Source organism: Acipenser ruthenus, chromosome 35 (assembly GCF_902713425.1).
Source record: "Acipenser ruthenus chromosome 35, fAciRut3.2 maternal haplotype, whole genome shotgun sequence".
Classification (NCBI taxonomy): domain Eukaryota; kingdom Metazoa; phylum Chordata; class Actinopteri; order Acipenseriformes; family Acipenseridae; genus Acipenser; species Acipenser ruthenus.
This window is the reverse complement of record NC_081223.1, coordinates 10,654,469-10,675,269: the sequence shown is the minus strand read 5'-3', so window position 1 is coordinate 10,675,269 and position 20,801 is coordinate 10,654,469. Positions and strand designations below refer to the sequence as shown.

General features: G+C 43.5%; 3 protein-coding genes across 12 annotated transcripts in view; 2 read left to right on the top strand and 1 right to left on the bottom strand.

The window, feature by feature from the left end:
- Positions 1 to 545: 545 nt before the first annotated feature.
- LOC117395433 (membrane-spanning 4-domains subfamily A member 4D-like) lies at positions 546 to 8,954 on the top strand. Its single transcript, XM_034920111.2, has 7 exons — positions 546 to 658; positions 1,307 to 1,483; positions 2,605 to 2,715; positions 2,854 to 2,901; positions 4,547 to 4,687; positions 5,743 to 5,856; positions 7,069 to 8,954. The coding sequence occupies exons 2-7, from the start codon at positions 1,319 to 1,321 to the stop codon at positions 7,165 to 7,167; spliced, it is 678 nt and encodes a 225-aa protein (XP_034776002.2). The 5' UTR covers positions 546 to 658; positions 1,307 to 1,318; the 3' UTR covers positions 7,168 to 8,954.
- Positions 8,955 to 10,199: 1,245 nt separating this feature from the next.
- LOC117395432 (membrane-spanning 4-domains subfamily A member 4D-like) lies at positions 10,200 to 16,236 on the top strand. Of its 3 annotated transcripts, none has more exons than XM_033994335.3 (7): positions 10,249 to 10,397; positions 12,267 to 12,466; positions 12,684 to 12,794; positions 13,211 to 13,267; positions 13,645 to 13,818; positions 14,655 to 14,768; positions 15,154 to 16,236. In XM_033994335.3, the coding sequence occupies exons 2-7, from the start codon at positions 12,281 to 12,283 to the stop codon at positions 15,253 to 15,255; spliced, it is 744 nt and encodes a 247-aa protein (XP_033850226.3). In that variant the 5' UTR covers positions 10,249 to 10,397; positions 12,267 to 12,280; the 3' UTR covers positions 15,256 to 16,236. The 3 variants fall into 3 exon arrangements, with proteins under 3 accessions (XP_033850228.3, XP_033850226.3, XP_033850227.3); XM_033994336.3 differs by lacking the exon at positions 10,249 to 10,397 and adding an exon at positions 11,625 to 11,763; XM_033994337.3 differs by lacking the exon at positions 14,655 to 14,768 and having other exon boundaries at positions 10,200 to 10,397.
- Positions 16,237 to 18,375: 2,139 nt separating this feature from the next.
- LOC117395406 (semaphorin-4A-like) overlaps positions 18,376 to 20,801 on the bottom strand; it is a 31,591-nt gene continuing 29,165 nt past the window's right edge. For all 8 annotated transcript variants that reach the window (XM_059007331.1, XM_059007330.1, XM_059007332.1 and 5 more), the window contains one exon: positions 18,376 to 20,509. In XM_059007331.1, the coding sequence (XP_058863314.1) occupies positions 19,761 to 20,509 (749 nt within the window). In that variant the 3' untranslated portion in view covers positions 18,376 to 19,760. The remainder of the gene's footprint in view (positions 20,510 to 20,801) is intronic.

The window sequence follows — 20,801 nt, the reverse complement described above, 5'->3', positions numbered from 1 at the left end:
TAATATTCCTGTATTACGTTTTCTCTCGATCACAGTAAAGGGTTAGGGTTAAGGTTTTGGTGAAGGGGTTGGGGTTGGGTTTGGGATTATTATGGTTAGGGTTGTGTTTGGGGGGGAGGGGTAGGAGGAGGGGAGGGGAGGGGGAGGGAGGGGAGGGGGGACTGGACTCTATCAGAATAGATTCTCTGGGGGTGGGAAGGCGGTTCTGGAAACGGCCGCATTTGTTTGGCGACACCGGCTCTCAGATTCTTCGGTACTGAGCTGAATATTCTGTATTGCAGTGTATTCAGTATTTGCTAGCTATAGCAGGTCTAACAGATTAAGCAACTCCGACAGCAGATGTTTCATTTTCCCGTTACTTGTTGGCAAAAGTCCCATCTAGCAAGACACATTGTCCTAAATGTACTATTGCGTATAAACTGCTCCTTCCCACGCAATAAGCAACACGCTTTCCCAAAAGTGTTACTAGCAGGAAATCGTTTCTCTGTCCACCTCTTTTTATTTCTTACTCAGTTTCCACGGGGGGGGGGGGGGGGGGGGGGGTCGTGTTGCAGCATGTCGTCACTGTAATAAACACCAGCACACTGTCTGCTAAACTACAGCGTTGCTTTTAAACAGCGCGAAAAGACGCAGTTGAAAATTATTCCGTTACTACCAGGTAAGCGGTCGAATGAATACCTGTTCCTCTCGGACTGCATGCCTCGTTGTTTTTCAATCTATTTCACATGTATTACATCCATGTGTGTGTGTGTGTTTCTCCAAAGTTTCAATTAACCGTTAACAAAAATATGTACCTCTTCAATAAGCCGAATGGTGCTGTATACAAGGAGGTGCGTCATTTTGTGTTGTGTTTCCTTTCGTTTTCATTTTTTGATACCTTATAAAAGTTTCCCACGGTATTTGTGCCCGTATTTGGTCTGTGCTTTTATCACAGCGTAGCCTGGTAAATGCCTGTAAATATTCACCACACACCTAGGTTTGCTTTACAGAGCTTACCTGTGCACACTTTATCTCGTCTTGTCATGGTTTTACTGTGGTGAACTTTTCTAAGAGTACATTGTGAATGAGCTGTTAAATATATAGGCAGTAATTAATTAATTCATCTAATTCTATAGATGCATAAGAGAGAAAAAGGCAGAAATGTGTGAAAAGTGGAACATCGGCGTTAGAGCGTTTGAAACAGCGTCGTGCGGGTCACTCCGAGCGCCCCCCGTTTGAAACAGCGTCGTGCGGGTCACTCCGAGCGCCCCCCGTTTGAAACAGCGTCGTGCGGGTCACTCCGAGCTCCCCCCGTTTCTCTTCACAGAGACTGAAGAACATGACCTCTTCCATCAGCGCAGACAGCGGGATGGTAGTCATCACCCAGCTTTCCCTGCCTGCTCCCGCTGCGGCTCCGAGGGGCCAGGTGGAGCCCGGTACTGCGTTATCTACAGAGTCATACCAGATTAAGGCGTTTCTCAAAGGAAAGCCGAAAGTGCTCGGGGTAAGTGAGCCTGTCCTCCTCCTCTCAGTTTGGTAGTTCAAGGACAAACCTCCACAATGCAGACATTTTAATAGAATGCTTTTTTTTAAAAGTGATGATAAGATGTAAAAGCATAACTGGACTTATAAAAGTTGTCCATAGTTTACTATGTTTTTAATATGCTTCACCAGACCTCTCTGTGCTTTACAATGCTTCCCTATGCTTTACCAGACCTCTCTGTGCTTTACAATGCTTCCCTATGCTTTACCAGACCTCTCTGTGCTTTACAATGCTTCCCTATGCTTTACCAGACCTCTCTGTGCTTCACAATGCTTCTCTATGCTTTACCATACCTCTCTGTGCTTTACAATGCTTCCCTATGCTTTACCAGACCTCTCTGTGCTTTACAATGCTTCCCTATGCTTTACCAGACCTCTCTGTGCTTTACAATGCTTCCCTATGCTTTACCAGACCTCTCTGTGCTTTACAATGCTTCCCTATGCTTTACCAGACCTATCTGTGCTTTACAATGCTTCCCTATGCTTTACCAGACCTCTCTGTGCTTTACAATGCTTCCCTATGCTTTACCATACCTCTCTGTGCTTTACAATGCTTCCCTATGCTTTACCAGGCCTCTCTGTGCTTTACAATGCTTCCCTATGCTTTACCAGACCTCTCTGTGCTTTACAATGCTTCCCTATGCTTTACCAGACCTCTCTGTGCTTTACAATGCTTCCCTATGCTTTACCAGACCTCTCTGTGCTTTACAATGCTTCCCTATGCTTTACCAGACCTCTCTGTGCTTTACAATGCTTCCCTATGCTTTACCACATTTTCATGTTGCTCTATTACGCTTTGCTGTGCTTTTACTGTGGGGAAACCTGTACAAGAGTACCTGCACCACCAGCACACACACACAACATGCAGTTAGTTGATAGAATTATCCAGAGTATTTCACATTACCTGCTTAGCACGCACTGTTTCATTCTTTCAGTCTCTCAAATCCATCTGCATGACATCCTGCACACAGAGTGAGATGTGTTGCAATGTTGGCAGATACTTCCCTGTGATTGGTTCTGGTATGTGATTAGTGATTCCCCAAACATCGGATGTTTCACAATTGTTTTGCCTTGTCCCGGCAGGGCCTCCAGATCTGCATCGGGGTGCTGAACATGGTGTTTGGTGCGGTTCTGACATTGAGTGGGAACATTAGTACAGCTATTACAGGAGCCCCATACTGGACTGGGGCTTTGGTAAGCACCATGATTGAAGCAAACAGTCAGGCTGCAAGCGTCCTTCACTGTGTGACTCCCTTCAGAACCACAGTAATATATTGGAGGCAGCGTATGTGCTGTATTGTCTAATAAACAAGGCCTCTTCTTTTCCAACAGTACATCATTTCTGGATCTCTCTCTATCCCAGCTCCTAATGTTAGGCTGGTGAGTACAGTTCACTTTTGTGTGTGTGTGTGTGTGTGTGTGTGTGTGTGTGTGCTACCAACTGAACTGAGAATTGAATCTATTCAGTCTTGAACAAAGAAGACTACGTGGCGATCTGATTCAAACATTCAAAATCCTAAAACATAAAGACAATGTCGACCCAGGGGACTTTTTTTGACCTGAAAAAAGAAACAAGGACCAGGGGTCACAAATGGAGATTAGATGAAGGAACAGAAAATAGGAGGCACTTTTTTACACAGGGAATTGTGAGGGTCTGGAACCAACTCCCCAGTAATGTTGTTGAAGCTGACACCCTGGGATCCTTCAGGAAGCTGCTTGATGAGATTCTGGGATCAATAAGCTACTAACAACCAAATGAGCAAGATGGGCTGAATGGCCTCCTCTCGTTTGTAAACTTTCTTATGTTCTTATAAACGCTACTAATGCAAACTGATCAATGCACATTTTATTAGGGGTCTGAAACAGTAAATTCAGCTCTTAGCAGAGCGGAATAGATGTGGGGAAAAACGCCCAGTTTAACCACGTTTAATGAGAGAAAATAAGAAAATGTGATTCATCATATAAATTGCTGTAGCGTTAAAACGCCGAAACCAGGTTTGGTTTGCTGATCACCAAAGCCAGTTTGTGTTCATGTGCAGCTGATTATCTTGTTCTTGTGTCTGTCTCAGATTAGCACTTGGGTGCAAAACGAGTCGGGTTACTTTGGCATAGACTGAGAAACCACAGAACAACAGTTTTTTAATGCTGTTCTAGAAATTGCCAAATGTTTTGCAATCATTTCCTTCTGAACCAACTGAATGGGATATGACAGTATAGCGATATCCTGAGATTCGTCCAATAGGAATTTTAAATATGTGCCTACAGTATCTGTCCAGCAACATTGTGCAGCTGAGTTTGAAAAGGACTGGCCATATAAAGATAAGCTATCTACAAAAATGCCCTGAGACGTGAAGGGAGTCAACACAGTTACCAAGACACAGCTGGCAAACTCTTTTCAAAATGATATGCCAGGGGTTAATTTGTGCCTCATTGTTCATACTTGAAGATTATGTTAAAACAAAGGTGGGCATGCAGCTCCCAACACCAGCAATGAGACACAAACCTCCCTGATCCACAAGCAGAGAAGAACCTGAAGCATATCTCGGAGCTGCTGTGAATCAAGCAGTGCATTAGGTCTGGAGACACAAATACTATCCCTCCTTCCTTCAGGATAAGATCTAGTATGTTTTTATTTACAAATGTGCTCCTGTTGTTTGCAATGCATCAATCTCGGTGCTTAGAATTTTATTATTATTTATTTCTTAGCAGACGCCCTTATCCAGGGCGACTTACAATTGTTACAAGATATCACATTATTTTTTACATACAATTACCCATTTATACAGTTGGGTTTTTACTGGAGCAATCTAGGTAAAGTACCTTGCTCAAAGGTACAGCAGCAGTGTCCCTCACCTGGGATTGAACCCACGACCCTCCGGTCAAGAGTCCAGAGCCCTAACCACTACTCCACACTGCTGCCCCAGAATATGTATCTAAAGATGAATCTAATGCCAGTAAAGCTCACTTGCTTTGAAAGCTCAGGGGTGTGGGACTGCATATGTTCTTACTGTTGTGTTTTTTGCAGATCAAGGCAGCCCTGGGTATGAATGTGGTGAGCAGCGTTGCAGCTGTTCTTGGAATATGCAATTACAGCATCGATATCGTCATTTCTACTATACAACGATATTGCTATGGATATTACGATCAGTTCTGTTGGGGATATGTTGTAAGTATATATAACATATAAGATTAGCACCACGGTTCATCACAACTGGATAGGCGGTTTTTCCAGATAGATGGAGGAAAATGAAATGTGACTTACAGAATCGAATACTCTCCATCGCTTAGGCTGAACGATCCTCCTGACAGCAAGTTTCATCAGGATGTCTAGAAGATTATACGCTGCTCAGGATCTTTCAGCCAATCGGAGCGCACGTTTCGCCTTCTGTATTCCGCAGAGCAGCCCTATTCATGACATCACAGTGCTGTGTTCTCCTTATCAGCATGCTTTTAAAAAAAAAAAACATCCTCTGGGAATTCCATTCAGCTGCAAATTCCGTTCCAAACGGTGACATCACAACCAGCTCTACCTCAGACACTTAACAGGATTCTCTTCAGCAACCTGTTCCCTCTTTTCAGTGAAACTGACAACAGACTAAATAAAGGCTGGTGATGATTAGAAAACGCATACAGCTGGATCCTGACCTTGTCTATTAATAATAAAGCAGTATATACCAGTTATAGGACTGCAAGCATCTGTGTGCTTTCAGCCGCAGTCAATTCACTTCTACTCATAATGATATTACCCACACACACAGACCTCCTGTCTCCCTATGTTATCACTATAGATCCAGGAGATATTACCCACACACACAGACCTCCTGTCTCCCTATGTTATCACTATAGATCCAGGAGATATTACCCACACACACAGACCTCCTGTCTCCCTATGTTATCACTATAGATCCAGGAGATATTACCCACACACACAGACCTCCTGTCTCCCTATGTTATCACTATAGATCCAGGAGATATTACCCACACACACAGACCTCCTGTCTCCCTATGTTATCACTATAGATCCAGGAGATATTACCCACACACACAGACCTCCTATCTCCCTATAATGTAAAGTTAATGGATGTTTCATCCCCTGTTTCCTCATCAGTTACCAGTATAGTACTTCTTGTCTTCTGAAGATGATAATAATAATAATAATAATAATAATAATAATAATAATAATAATAATAATAATAATATGTTTAATGTTATTTTTTCAAGAATAAAGAGACTGTCCTAAACACAGTGCCTCTGATCCTAACCCTGCTGGAGTTCTGCTTGGCCATCTCTGTGGCTGCCTTTGGGTGTAAAGCGGTCTGCCACGACTCCTCCACGGTATGTAATCAGCCCCCATTTTTATTTCCCGTACCCCTCTCATGAACCTATTCCCCAAAACAACCGCTTACATGAGCTTCACAAAAAATCACAATCATCCACAACCCTATAGAGTGAACTCCTCTTGCTTCATGAAGTCGAGTGAAACCTGCTGAATAATGTGACGTTAACATATTGAATTACACGCCGCTTTGGAGTTTTCCATATACTTCACAAACAACTGACAATTAAAAAATGTGACATTTCATAATCTAACGTGAAATCCTTCTGTACTACTCTTATGGCTTCCGGTAGACTCTTGCGATCTCATTTTGTAGTTCCTTTGATTTGCATGATGTTAAATAAAATATCAAAATTATGCTCCTATAGTTTAAATGATGTCTGAATCCTAAAATTCTGGGCGATGCAAACTTTTGGCCTTAATATATAAAGAAGAAAGTTTGTTACCCGTCTATACAGTCGGGTTTTTACTGGAGCAATCTAGGTAAAGTACCTTGCTCAAGGGTACAGCAGCAGTGTCCCCCACCTGGGATTGAACCCACGACCCTCCGGTCAAGAGTCCAGAGCCCCTAACCACTACTCCACACTGCTGCCCCAACAGAAGTGAGATCAACATAAGTAAGAGCCAGCGCCCTCTAGTGGCAAAGCAGATCGTGTTTTTTGGGCACCACTGCTGTACATTAGAGAGTGTTGCTGCCTAATAATAGACACCTTGACTGGCCCACATTACATATATCCACAGCAGGCAAGTAACACTGAAGAGCAGCTCCTGCACTCACAATCAGAGCACCTGAACACAATAAAACACGATATTGAAATACAATTAAAAAAAAACCACTGAGAAACATTACAATAAGGAAAGGCAGGGATGGCAATAAGACTCCCATTGCACAGCGGTTTGATCCATTCCTGGTTTTACTCTGAGTTTAATAAGACACACCTGAGCTTGTTACCTGTACACTGGGGCTGATCAAGGTCGTAGTAAAACAAGGAATGGGGGAAACTGCTGTGCAATAGGAGTCTTATCGCCATCTCCGAAAGAGCAACAGAAAAGAAAACTAGGAAAGAAAAAAACTCTTTAATTCTAAATTGCCTGAAGGGGTCAAGGAGCTTGAGCTGAAACGACCCAGGAACTGCCGTGCTCTCTTCAGTGAACGGATGCAGCTGCTTCGTTCGTGTTGAATTCTGATAGATTTCCCCCTTGCGTTTCAGCCTGCGGTTGTCGTGTACAATTCCTTCAGCCCTGCGGAGGTTCGGGTGCAGAATCTCTACAGTGAGACTAAGGATGCACCTCCGTCCTATACAGAGTGACCAAGAGGAGGATTCATCCCACAAATACAATACCAGGGATGGGACTAACACTCCTGTTGCAAAGCAATCTGATCCATTCCTGGTTTTACTAGGATTTAGACACCTGAGCCTGGTACCTACACACTGTGGTTTCTCAACGCATCTCTAGCCCCTCTGTGGTGGAACCAGCTATCGGAGAACCTCAGGACTCCTCCGTCTCTCACTGCCTCCCTCCACCCCCTCAAGACCCCCCTGTTCAGACTGCGCTTGTAATCTCTTGATCTGCCCCTCCTGCTCTGCACTGGACTCGCCTGACCTCAGCACCATGTTACTGGATCCTCGGCTGATGCGCTATCCTTGCACTATTGCACTGCTAATAAGTCATTGTAGATATAACTTGTTGTAATCCTAACTTGTTGCGTCCTATTTCATATTGTATTTTAGCACTACCATTTGCAATTACTGTAAGCTACACTGTATTTAATATAAATGTTGCATTGTAGCCCTGTACTGCCCTGTAACACCTGCAAGTCAATAAGACTCCCCATTGCAGAGCAGTTTGATCCATTCCTGGTTTTACTAAGAGTTTAATAAGACACACCTGAGCTTGTTACCTATACACACTGGGGCTAATCAAGCTCCTAGTAAAACCTGGAATTGCTATGCAATAGGAGTTATTACCATCCCTGCAATTACAAATCAACCCATAAATAGTAAGTCATGGCATTCTTCTTGAGTGCCTTCAGAAGTATGATCTCTGGAACCTGTCACTCCTGGGTGTCTTCTTGCCTGTCCGGACGCATGCAGTCTGTTTTCTATGCTGGACGCAGTGGTGTCGCAAACCCAGTCACTTGTGGTGTCCCTCAAGGGTCTGTTCTTGGGCTTCTTCTCTTCAACATCTACATGCTTCCTTCATGTTTCACTCCTATGCTGAGGACACCCAGCTCTACTTAAAACTAGACCCTGGATGATCCACTGGCATGGTCCGACTCTCGGATTGCATTCAAGACATCGAGGCCTGGATGTTTGCTAATGTTCTTCAGCTCAACAAATCTGAACTCTTTCTAGTAGGATCTAAAACTCAATTTAACAATCTCAATATAGCTGCCCTGAACCTCCGGAACTGTCTGCTGCTGCCTTCCCCCACAGTACGAAGCGTTGGTGTACTTCTGGACAGCAACCTCTCCTTTGATGCCCACATTTGCTCCGTGGTCAAATCTTCCTTCGAAACATCTCTGTCCCCACCTTTCCCTCCCAGATGCGGAGATACTCTGTCATGCATCTCCTCTCAGCTCAACTGCTGCAACTCTCTCTATGGTGTTCTCCCTCCACGCTCCATCAACTGACTGCAGCTAGTTCAGAATGCCGCTCCCAGGATCCTTACCAGATGTAAAAAACATGATCGCATCACCCCCCTGTCTTGCCCAGCTGCCCTGGCTACCTGTAAAGTTCAGCATTACTTTCAAAACTCTCCCACCGTCGCTCGCTTTAAATCAGCTCCCAAGCCACTTGTTCTCTCTCGCTCCCCCTGCTCTTTAAGCCTGATGTCTGTTATTAGCTGCTGTGTTGTAGCTATTTTTTTTTCTCTCACATCCACAGTGTTTTAGATTTGTATTTCATGTATTATGCACTTTCCACTGTATTTAATGCATTATGCATGTTTATTTTTTACTGTACATCATGTATTCTGCATTTCTCTGTATTTAAAGTATCATGGATTTTCTGGTTGTTACTGCATCTTGTAAAGCGCTTTGTGATGGTGGTCCTCTATGAAAGGCGCTATATAAAATAAAGATGGATTGACTGACTGATTGATTGATAAGTGGAGTTGACCAATGGGAAAATAAATCTTAACACACACTGTTACTGCAGCCAGTTTGCCTGGTTCGCTGCGGAACCATATTGATTATCGAATATATTATTATTATTATTTATTTATTTATTTATTTCTTAGCAGACGCCCTTATCCAGGGCGACTTACAGTCGTAAACAAAAATACATTTCAAGAATCACAGTACAAGTATTAATACAATTAAGAGCAAGATAAATACAATGACTTTGGTTCAAGCAAGTACAAGTGTGACAAAATACAATTCAATAATACAGCAGATAACAGTGACAGTGATAGTTACATCAAGATATGATTAAATACAAAATACTACAGATTAAACACTTGGCAGATTACAGTACTCTGAAGTACAGGATTAAATGCAGTAAAATAGGGGGCAGATAAGAGCAAAATAAAGCACATTTAAATGAAGGGTGATAGTGTCCCAGGATACAAACAGAGGAGTTCTACAGGTGCTGTTTGAAGAGGTGAGTCTTAAGGAGGCGCCGGAATGTGGTCAGAGACTGGGCAGACCTGACATCTGTAGGAAGGTCGTTCCACCACTGCGGAGCAAGGGTGGAGAAGGAGCGGGCTCGGGAGGCAGGGGAGCGTAGCGGAGGTAGAGCCAGTCTTCTAGTGCAGGCGGAGCGGAGAGGTCGAGTGGGGGTGTAGGGAGAGATGAGGGTCTGGAGGTAGCTGGGTGCAGTCTGGTCAAGGCATCTGTAGGCTAGCACAAGGCTAGTACAAGTTGATTACAACAATGTTCATGCCTTTCTTTTCAATATCTCTTACACAGCGCACACATTATAATAAACGTGAAAACTACAGAGTTCTGTTCACTATAGTGTGCTGCAGCGGTGTTTCAATACTCTAAGTGCCACACAATTTCATGCATGTCGACCTCATAGGGGGACGGATAAATAAATAAAAAAAAACTCTTCTAGTCTTTATATGGGGACCTATGGGAGAAGAACATGCGCAATGACCTCATATGACGATGCAATTCTCCCCCATGTAAGCAATGGGGGAAAAAAATGTGTAAACATTTTCAAGGAAAACTATCCATTATGTGTCCAAAACTATGTTCTACTATTTTCAATATTTCATGCTTGAAAAGGTTAAAAGGAATCGTCTGTAATTGTTCTAAACACGTACCGGGGTATTTATTTGGAGAAAATAAAAGTGTTTATTCCGCTTCCAGCTGTTCTAGGCGTCTCCAATTATTATTATTTTTTCTTTACGTTTACTGGAAATTGCATTAGAGATATTTTTTTAACTTTCAATTTGAAACAGGGCGGAGCTACACGGCTCAACTCTCTGATTTAAGTACGTATTTAGTAGGTTACTTCCTTAGCAAGAGTGGAGTCCGTGTGCAGAGCATAAGAACGTAGCTGGAAATTCATTCTTTGGTTAAAAGCGTCAGGTAAGTAGCGGAATTAATAAAGAAACTGTTCCTGTATGTAGTAGTTTTGTTTTTACACTATACCCAGTTGTTTGGAATAATATATACACCGGTTGTATTTTTTATTATTATTTTTTAATTCACACCAAAAGTTTTTTTTTGCGATACACAAAGTTAACACACACGGAATAGAATTCCTAGGAAACGAGTTAAGCGCTGCGTCATATTTATTTGGTTGTGTGTTTGTAGTTTGTTCTTGCTGCTTGGAATACGCGTGAGAAGTGTTTAATACTGGAACTACGCGTGGATTGTAATATTAGAAACGCGCACACACGCATGAGGATTTTATTTTTTTGAAAACAATTGTTTGTCAATAATGCCCTGCTTTTTGATTGGGTGTTCATAATAAACTCTGTTTCCTGGTAACAGTTCAAAGTTCAGCTGTGTCCCAGTAACGTGAGGTGAGGTCAGTGGTTGGGTAGGCACTGGCCAGTATCACTCTCCAATTTACATAGATTTGATTGGCAGGATTATAGAGAGCAGAATAATTATGCACGGTTGGGAACGAGACCTGTTACTGACGCAGCTCAACGAAAACCCCGATGCAATTACACGATTCAACCGACAGATGGCACTGAATTCAATACCTACTTTATTATTATCTGACCTCCGTGTCAAATTGATGGTTATTATTATCCACACAAGAATGTAATGTAAAGCGTACACGCTGATTTAATCCGTACCGATACAGGGCTTTAGTTTAACAAGTAAAACACACACTGCGCTGGATGACTGTATCCCAGACCCCCTGTAATATTATTTTTCCCCTGGTAAATGTTGTTTATTTTCACGGAACACGGGAGCAGAACTTAGCAACTGCGAGAAAGTGCCTAAGTTATCACAAGGGGAATAATTATTATGGGGTTAAAAAAAAAAATGCCCACAACATAGTTAATAAATTAGATGGACATTTGCACAAAGGGACAATCTGGGGCGGATACGGCGTTATTTAATTGAATTAAAAGTCGAAATAAAGACCCTTTTATAACTATAGGGTGTGATCTGTGATAATTTTAAAATCGTTTTCGACACATTTTAAGTCTTGTGTATTACAGTATATTTGCATATCGGACTGCAAAGATGCAATATTATAAAAAGGCAAAGAACTGCCGATTTGTTTTCATTTATTTTTGTTGTATATGACGTTTGTCTGTGCACGCATACCGTAGTGGGGTTATAACGGGGCACTGTGGGATATTGGAGGTATCATTGTCTGTTGTAATAAAAGTGATAAGACTCCTGATCTCCGTGTCTTGTTTCCTCATTAAGTTATAAAGAAACCCTCGACATATAACCGTTTTTATTTATTTTTTGCGAAGGAGCTCTGGTAAACTAATTTTTACTGTTTAAAATATTTTTCAAGTTACGGTTTTTGTAAAACCCACAAAATTGGACAGGTGTTTCAGTATAAAATATCGAATATTTACTAACCAAATGGCAGAACCAGTTTCAGTGGCATATCAGGCACAATGCTGTACGGTGCATATAATTACCAACATGCAGCTTTATTAAAGGGGAGTGCGAAACAAACGATAACGTGTACAACATGTTAGAATGTGTTTATTGATAGATATATTTACATATGTATGTTAACAGTTTAAAATATTAATTGCTCACCTTTTACAATTTATATATTAACGTAAAATCAACAATAACAACCTCGCCCAGTCCAGATTTTAATACCAGCTTGATCAGCCCCAGTGTGTACAGGTAACAGGCTCAGGTGTGTCTTATTAAACTCCTTGCAAAACCAGGAGTGGATCAAACTGCAATGCAGTGGGAGTCTCATTTCCATCCCCGACCCCAAACTCCCTCTGTTTCTCCTCCCAGGAACTGTGAAGAAAATGTCCACGTCTGTCACCACAGCCAACGGCATGGTGGTCGTGACCCAGATTTATCCGCAAGGCACCGAAAACACGGCCCCAGCGCCCGCTGCGGATCAGAGGTGCCACGTGGTGCCCAGCAGTGCCCTGTGCCAGCTGTCGGAGAAGCTGAAGAGGTTTCTCAAAGGAGAGCCAAGGCCACTGGGGGTAAGTCTCTGTGCAGTTCTCTCGGACAAACTCCCAACAGCGCACGAGTAGAATGATGAACCATGCGATCTGTGGGGCTACCTCTAATCAATCTGTGTCAGGCCTGCCATGCAAAGAGTGCAAGAGAAAAGTAAGCTCTCAACTCGGAGGTATTGCGAGTTGTTAAATCTAAATAAAAAACAGACAAACTGAGGTTAACATACTTTTTTTTTTGCAGACTGTGCAGATCTTGATTGGAGTGATCAGCATTGTGTTTGGAGTGGTTCTGGCCATGACTCCATTCTCGATATCGGCTGCCACAGCAGCCCCGTACTGGACTGGTGTTTTGGTAATTGAACACTTCAGAGCTTTGACCTTGACTTGAGTGCAGATCAGCATAAGGAGGCTGTGTGGTCCAGTGGTTAAAGAAAAGGGCTTGTAACCAGGAGGTCCCTGATTCAAATCCCACCTCAGCCACTGACTCATTGCGTGACCCTGAGCAAGTCACTTAACCTCCTTGTGCTCCGTCTTTCGGGTGAGACGTAGTTGTAAGTGACTCTGCAGCTGATGCATAGTTCACACACCCTAGTCTCTGTAAGTCGCCTTGGATAAAGGTGTCTGCTAAATAAACACATAATAATCTGGGACAGCAGTAAAACAGTAAAGCTAATCATAGCGCTCCACTGTCTGATTCAAAGACATTCCAGGTGGCTGTATCACATCAGTGTCAGGGGGCTGTATTAATAGGCTGTTCTCTCCCAACAGTACATCATTTCTGGATCTCTCTGTGTTGCTGCGGATAGGACCCCCAAGGCTAGCCTGGTGAGTACAGCACCCCCATGATTTGAGCAAGTCACTTAACCTCCTTGTGCTCCGTCTTTTGGGTGAGACGTAGTTGTAAGGGACTTTGCAGCTGATGCATAGTTCACACACCCTAGTCTCTGTAAGTCGCCTTGGATAAAGGCGTCTGCTAAATAAACAAATAATAATAATAATGATTTAATCCTAGCATCCCTACTGTGGTGTGTCTAGATCTAGATATCATGTAAAAAGTACATTCTCTGCAGAACATCGATCCCAGCGCTAGGAATACAGAACTAAATATCATTCATTGTGATTTTGTACCAAACTGCCGGCGAGCTTAGCGGTGCGGAACAGGTCCCGTTCTAACTGCTGCTGTTTCTGCACTTTTTTTGCAGATAAAGGCAGCCCTGGGTATGAATGTGGTCAGCAGTGTTGCAGCCGGCATCGCGATATGCTTTTATTGCGTGGATCTGCCTTACTATTATGGCACCAGTGTTTGCTCTTACCCGTCTTACCAGAACAGGGGTTATTATGGATACCAATGTGAGAATATTGTGCTGGCAGCACAGGTAAGTGCACAGCTTGTAATGCTAAGGGCGAGGCTCAGCCCCCTAAACCTATTGGCTACCCAGTACTAAATAGACCAAGCCCATCTTTCAGTGATGTTCTGCAAGTCTTTCTCCCCCTTCTCTCTCCGTGGTCCTCCATCACCGGCCTGGTTGATCTCTGACCTCATCGGAGTCTCGCCTCAGTTGAGACTTCTCTGTGCAAATACTTTGCATCTCCAGAGGTTTCAGTCTGTTGCCTTGCTTGCAGATACTTTCCAGTGTCTTCACTTAAACCGTGCTTTCCACTTCGCTGTGCTTTTTTATAAGGCGTTGTAAGATGTATTGATTATGATATTGGTATTTAAGAGATGTATGATGTATGTATGTAGGGCAGCAGTGTGGAGTAGTGGTTAGGGCTCTGGACTCTTGACCGGAGGGTCGTGGGTTCAATCCCCAGTGGGGGACACTGCTGCTGTACCCTTGAGCAAGGTACTTTACCTAGATTGCTCCAGTAAAAACCCAACTGTATAAATGGGGAATTGTATGTAAAAATAATGTGATATCTGTATAATGTGAAATAATGTGTAATGTGATGTCTTATAACAATTGTAAGTCGCCCTGGATAAGGGCGTCTGCTAAGAAATAAATAATAATAATAATAATAATAATAATAATAATAATAATAATAATAATAATAATAATATGTACTTCTCTAGTGTGTCTGCTGCAGAATGGTTTTTATCCTCTCCATTTCAGAAGGTAGCAGTTGACAGGAGAATGCGTGTAGATTTGCTGAGTGGGGTGTCATCCTGTCTGCTCTCCTTTGTAATAACATTGTTCTCAATGTTATTTTCCAGCGCACTACAACAGGGATAAAGAGCGTGCTGCTGATTTTCTCCCTCCTGCAGTTCTGTGTGTCCGTCTCCATGGCTGCCTTCGCTTGCAAAGCTGCTTGTCACAATACCTACACGGTGAGGCAGAAATTTCCATTAATTAGTCATATTGCTGCAGTGTGGAGTAGCGGTTAGGGGCTCTGGACTCTTGACCGGAGGGTCGTGGGTTCAATCCCAGGTGGGGGGGACACTGCTGCTGTACCCTTGAGCAAGGTACTTTACCTAGATTGCTCCAGTAAAAACCCAACTGAATAAATGGGGAATTGTATGTAAAAATAACGTGTAAAAAAATAATGTAATTGTATGTAAAAATTTGACTTTTTGGGCGTCCAAACTGGGACAGCTTTGTTCCTTTTGCCTGTTGGTTTGTTTTTAACCACGGGTCAGGATGCAATTTATAATTACCTTCCTGCAGTACATGTTTGCCATTGTTGTTTTCCTCTGACCCGTCTTTGTTTCGCAGCCCGTGATTGTGGTGCACAACTCCTTCAGAGCTGCGGAGGTCGTGGGGCAGGACTGCGAGAGCGAGGATGCCAAGTGTGAGCCTCCCCCCTATACAGTGTAACCAGGCTGAGCACCCCCCTTTACAGAGTAACCCAGCTGAGCCCCCCCTATACAGTGTAACCAGGCTGAGCCTCCCCCCTATACAGTGTAACCAGGCTGAGCACCCCCCTTTACAGAGTAACCAGGCTGAGCCCCCCCTATACAGTGTAACCAGGCTGAGCACCCCCCTTTACAGTGTAACCAGGCTGAGCACCCCTATACAGTGTAACCCAACTGAGCCCCCCTATACAGTGTAACCAAGCTGAGCCCCCCCTATACAGTGTAACCCGGCTGAGCCCCCCCTATACAGTGTAACCCAGCTGAGCCCCCCTATACAGTGTAACCCGGCTGAGCCCCACCTATACAGTGTAACCCAGCTGAGCCCCCCCTATACAGTGTAACCAGGCTGAGCCCCCCCTATACAGTGTAACCCATCTGAGCCCCCCCCTTTACAGTGTAACCCGGCTGAGCCCCCCCTATACAGTGTAACCCATCTGAGCCCCCCCCTTTACAGAGTAACCCAGTTTAACTGTTTAAATATAATTATGGGTTCTGATTTCTGGGTTTATTATGATTATTATTCAATTAAAAAAAGTAGTAGCATCTGGCCCTATTTTTGTGAATAGTGTTAAAGAGGTCTGTTTCTTAACAATCTAGACCCCCGAACTTTTACATGAACTTCGATTTGATACATCCATAATTTATAAAACACTAAAATAGTGCCAAACTGAGAAATACGGAAAATCAATCAGTTTAAAAGATCAACGTTTACACTACAAGTCTTTCTCCCAAGTCTTTTAGTATTTCAGTTTAATATACTAAGTTTTTTTTGTCCTGTTCATAAAGAAAATATCCTTAATTTGTACAGCTCCACAGTGAAGGGGTCTGTCATGCGTTTTTCAGGCTTTACCAGCTGAAAACATCAAACCAGAAACCCCAGCATAGAACAGAATGCCTCTCTCTGCACTACTTTGTAATAATAAACTTGCATGCTGTCAATGGATATTTAGTGTCTTGTTTCTTATTTAAACCCAGTTGTTATACAGTAGAATTTCAATAAATTAGTATGAAAGTACAGCACTGAGTTCTATAAACTAGACTGTATTGAATTAGCTGGCTCTCAGATCTCCAGTACAGCACTGAGTTCTCTATACTAGACTGTATTGAATTAGCTGGCTCTCAGATCCCCAGTACAGCACTGAGTTCTCTACACTAGACTGTATTGAATTAGCTGGCTCTCAGATCCCCAGTACAGCACTGAGTTCTCTACACTAGACTGTATTGAATTAGCTGGCTCTCAGATCCCCAGTACAGCACTGAGTTCTCTACACTAGACTGTATTGAATTAGCTGGCTCTCAGATCCCCAGTACAGCACTGAGTTCTCTATACTAGACTGTATTGAATTAGCTGGCTCTCAGATCTCCAGTACAGCACTGAGTTCTCTATACTAGACTGTATTGAATTAGCTGGCTCTCAGATCCCCAGTACAGCACTGAGTTCTCTACACTAGACTGTATTGAATTAGCTGGCTCTCAGATCCCCAGTACAGCACTGAGTTCTCTACACTAGACTGTATTGAATTAGCTGGCTCTCAGATCCCCAGTACAGCACTGAGTTCTCTACACTAGACTGTATTGAATTAGCTGGCTCTCAGATCTCCAGTACAGCACTGAGTTCTCTATACTAGACTGTATTGAATTAGCTGGCTCTCAGATCCCCAGTACAGCACTGAGTTCTCTACACTAGACTGTATTGAATTAGCTGGCTCTCAGATCCCCAGTACAGCACTGAGTTCTCTATACTAGACTGTATTGAATTAGCTGGCTCTCAGATCCCCAGTACAGCACTGAGTTCTCTACACTAGACTGTATTGAATTAGCTGCTCTCAGATCTCCAGTACAGCACTGAGTTCTCTACACTAGACTATCAGTCCACTGAGCACCCCACTTTTAGCTGGAAGTATGCAATCACTCAACCACACCTGCAAGGAAACCAGAATCCAGTATTAAAAAGCGCAAGGTAACCTACTGAAAAACTTGACAGCGGGATGATCCTCAGCAATGGGAATACGGTATCAGGGAAACTGTGAGCGATATTAAAGGCCAGAAAAAGGTTTTTTTTTAAAAACCTGTATGACTGATAAGCTGCACGAACGCATTTTGTGTAAAATAAAAACAAGCACTGTATTATCCCAGGTGTTCCTGAATAGTTCAGTTTTGCATTTACCCCCCATATACAGTAAGATTGTAAAGCCTTTCAAACCATAACAGTAGGAGTATTGCATGTCTGGGCTGTATCCTATTATTCTCCAGATTATAAGGCTGTAGATGCAGGTGTGCACATTGATTAAAACCATTCAAAACTCGATTTCCAGACTTGCGAACAACGTCAATTCCCCACGTTTGTGACCGAGGTTCTGCTGTACTGTACTGCATTGAATATGCTGTCACACAAGCCCCTCCCCTTCTGGAAGCCACGCCCACACGGAACCTGCTATGAAATTTGCCACTAAGTGGCGCCGGAGATCCGATCACAGACAGTGGAAGGAGAGCTGTGTGCATTTCAATTCTTTTTTAAAATCTTTATTAAAATTTGGTTTGACGTTCCTTCGGATTTATCAAGCTTTCCTTCCAACATGCATAGTGCTAGCAGCAGTGTGGAGTAGTGGTTAGGGGCTCTGGACTCTTGACCGGAGGGTCGTGGGTTCAATCCCAGGTGGGGGGACACTGCTGCTGTACCCTTGAGCAAGGTACCTGTCTTTTGTCATAAAAACAATGTACTGTCCGCCCATTTGAAAAGGGACCATGTAGTTAGTAGCTGATTTATTTTGCAATGCAGGGGAAGGAGGCTGTGTGGTCCAATGGTTAAAGAAAAGGGCTTTTAACCAGGAGGTCCCCGGTTCAAATCCCATCTCAGCCACTGACTCATTGTGTGCCCCTGAGCAAGTCACTTAACCTCCTTGTGCTCCGTCTTTCGGGTGAGATGTATTTGTAAGTGACTCTGCAGCTGATGCATAGTTCACACACCCTAGTCTCTGTAAGTCGCCTTGGATGTAGGCATCTCCTAAATAAAAATGTATCTGAAAAAGACATTTACAGAGGTAACCAGGGGAGATACTTAAAGAAAAAAAAATGAGCAAAATAAATTTGCCAGCTATTTTTATTTTTCACATAACAATCATTATTTTTTAACCATTAAAAAAAAATAAAGAATCCTGCAGATTACAATTGAAGTGCAAGTCCCTGAACCCTGAGTTCCACAGCAGAGCAGCACAGACTATCCGAACTGAAGAAACAGCTGCTCGCATCTGTGCCGACTGCTGCTCTCCACACAGCTGTCAGCTGCTCCCGGCCTCTGTGGAGAGCAGCAACCAGAACTCATTCGAGCAGCTGTTTCTTCACCTGCCTCAATGGGGATGGTGAATCAGAAACTACCCTCTGGGGTGTCAACATGTGCTTGCTGTGGTGGAAAGAGCTCAATAAAATAAATCAGATAAATTGTGCAGTGGTATTTTACCAGCAAGAGGTTAAAAACAGTGGGTACAGAACTGAAGTTTCATTTGTTAAAAAATGAGTCGCTTTGAATAACATTTTCACCCCCCGCGACCCCACTATAATATTGTCTATAATTCTCCAGACAAGCTCAAAGCCAGGTAAAGGCAGATTTAGCAACAGTATTGGAGCAACTGAGCCCAAAATCACTCATCCAGAGCTATTACAACACTCAAGACTGCTGCATTGAGAAATAATAAAGAGAGGCTTGATCAATGCAATTACAAACACTTTTCAATGTAGCTTATAAAGGATAAATGCAAAGAATTCTTGGTGGGGCTTGTTGGGTACTTGCACTGCAGGGCTCGTCTTCAAAAGCATCTTCACAGATTTTGTTCAATTAAAAAAATGCTTAAAACAACATATTTTAAGTTTGTAAAAAAAATCACAAACAAATCACATATACGAAGAAAAAATATTTGGGGACAAAACTTTCTTTGACACCCTGTAGAAAAGCGGCCACAAAAGTAGAAATGCAAATCATCTCTGACAGACAGAGTACCCAGTACACACACATTTCTTTCTGTCTAGTAAGACAATGACAGTTCTCAATCAAGAGCTGAAGATCTGAGCTGCCTCCAAAAACGCTGAAAACGCTGCTCCATGCTTTCTGTCTTCCTGCAGAAAAATCCGGCATTTGTTTTTACAGTTTTTAACGCTATAATGATTATTTTTGCCTTATTATTATTAAAGGTGCCCCTTTCTGAGAACGAGTTTCATTCACTTGTGGAAGTTGAAAAGAAGGACTGGTTGAAGACAGTACAGCACACATGGACGCTTGCAGGGTGCAGCAATAGACAAAGGTCCTGCAACCGTTTGGACAGAGTCTGAAACCAACAGCAAGCTCCCTGCCTCCTGGAGTTGTGTCCGGCTTATTAACGGTGTGCAATGATTACACAGCATGCTGCTATACTGTTTTGTGCTGCAGTACTGTAAAGAGATTTGATGCAGTAATCTTCAAAGGGTTTTATGGTCTTATGCGGGGCTGTTGTAACTGTTCCTGCTGGAATTGCTCAGGCGGTTGTTCTGCGCGTCTTTCTTCTCCGTCCCCCCGTTTTCAATCTTCGCGCAGTCCTGGTCGTGCTTCTCCGGGTCCCGCTTCTCCTGGCTCAGGGGTATCTGCTCTTGGGAGCTGCCTGCGTCGGCTGCCTTTTGCGGGATTTCGCTGCAGCTCTGCACCCTGGCTTTCTCATGCACCCTCTGGCGAAACAAGTACAGGGCTCCGAGCAGGATGCACAGAGTCAGGGCGAGGAAGCAGCACACGGTCACCAGCTCGTTGTAGTAGTTCTTCTCACCGCTGCGGGGGTGAATGGGCTCCCCGGTTGGGCTGGGCGGATGTCTCCTTGTGGCTAAGTCGGCAGACGTCTCCTTCACGGAAGTGGGCTCTTGCCACAGTGGTGGGGATGCTTTTTGGAATGTTGTTTCTTTCTCTGCAGGTGGCTGGGGTTCAGCGTGGGTGTGGCTTCCAGAAGGGGAGGGGCTTGTCTGTTCCAGCAGCCTATAGCGGGCCACCACTTGCCGGAAGCCGACCTCGACGGAGATGCACTCGTAGATGCCCAGGGTGTTGTTGGTAATCAGAAACATCAAGGTGCCATCGTCTTTCTGCACGTAGTCACGCTCGCTCACGTTCTGCCCGTTCCTGGTCCAAATCCGGACGGCCAGACGCGAGACAAACGGGCAGGACAGACTCTGAGTCCCTTTCAGGGGAACTGTGATGTTTTTATCTGGTCGACAAAAAACAAAAGAAACATTTAGAAAGAATTGAAGACACTTTTTTTTAAAAATTCACTGACAAACTGCCCTGGGCAGATTTCTTAAAAGTAGACAAGTAAAGCTCTCTTTCCAGTATCAAGCCCAGGCTGTCTAGCTCCTGTTCCATCTGCAGAGTCTACAGTCCAATCTGCAACCATTACAGAAGAGTCAAAGCTGTATGTATCACATTTCTGTATAGCTGCTGATTATAAACTAATTCACAGATACTCTCCCGTATTTCCCTGACAGTACACTAGAGTCACA

Excerpts from the sequence above, each read along its gene's own strand:
- LOC117395433 (XM_034920111.2), top strand. The coding sequence starts at position 1,319 with ATGACCTCTTCCATCAGCGCAGACAGCGGGATGGTAGTCATCACCCAG. Across the intron at positions 1,484-2,604 it reads GAAAGCCGAAAGTGCTCGGG|GGCCTCCAGATCTGCATCGG; the intron begins GTAAGTGAGCCT and ends TTGTCCCGGCAG. Across the intron at positions 4,688-5,742 it reads AGTTCTGTTGGGGATATGTT|AATAAAGAGACTGTCCTAAA; the intron begins GTAAGTATATAT and ends TATTTTTTCAAG.
- LOC117395432 (XM_033994335.3), top strand. The coding sequence starts at position 12,281 with ATGTCCACGTCTGTCACCACAGCCAACGGCATGGTGGTCGTGACCCAG. Across the intron at positions 12,467-12,683 it reads GAGAGCCAAGGCCACTGGGG|ACTGTGCAGATCTTGATTGG; the intron begins GTAAGTCTCTGT and ends TTTTTTTTGCAG. Across the intron at positions 14,769-15,153 it reads CTTGTCACAATACCTACACG|CCCGTGATTGTGGTGCACAA; the intron begins GTGAGGCAGAAA and ends TTTGTTTCGCAG.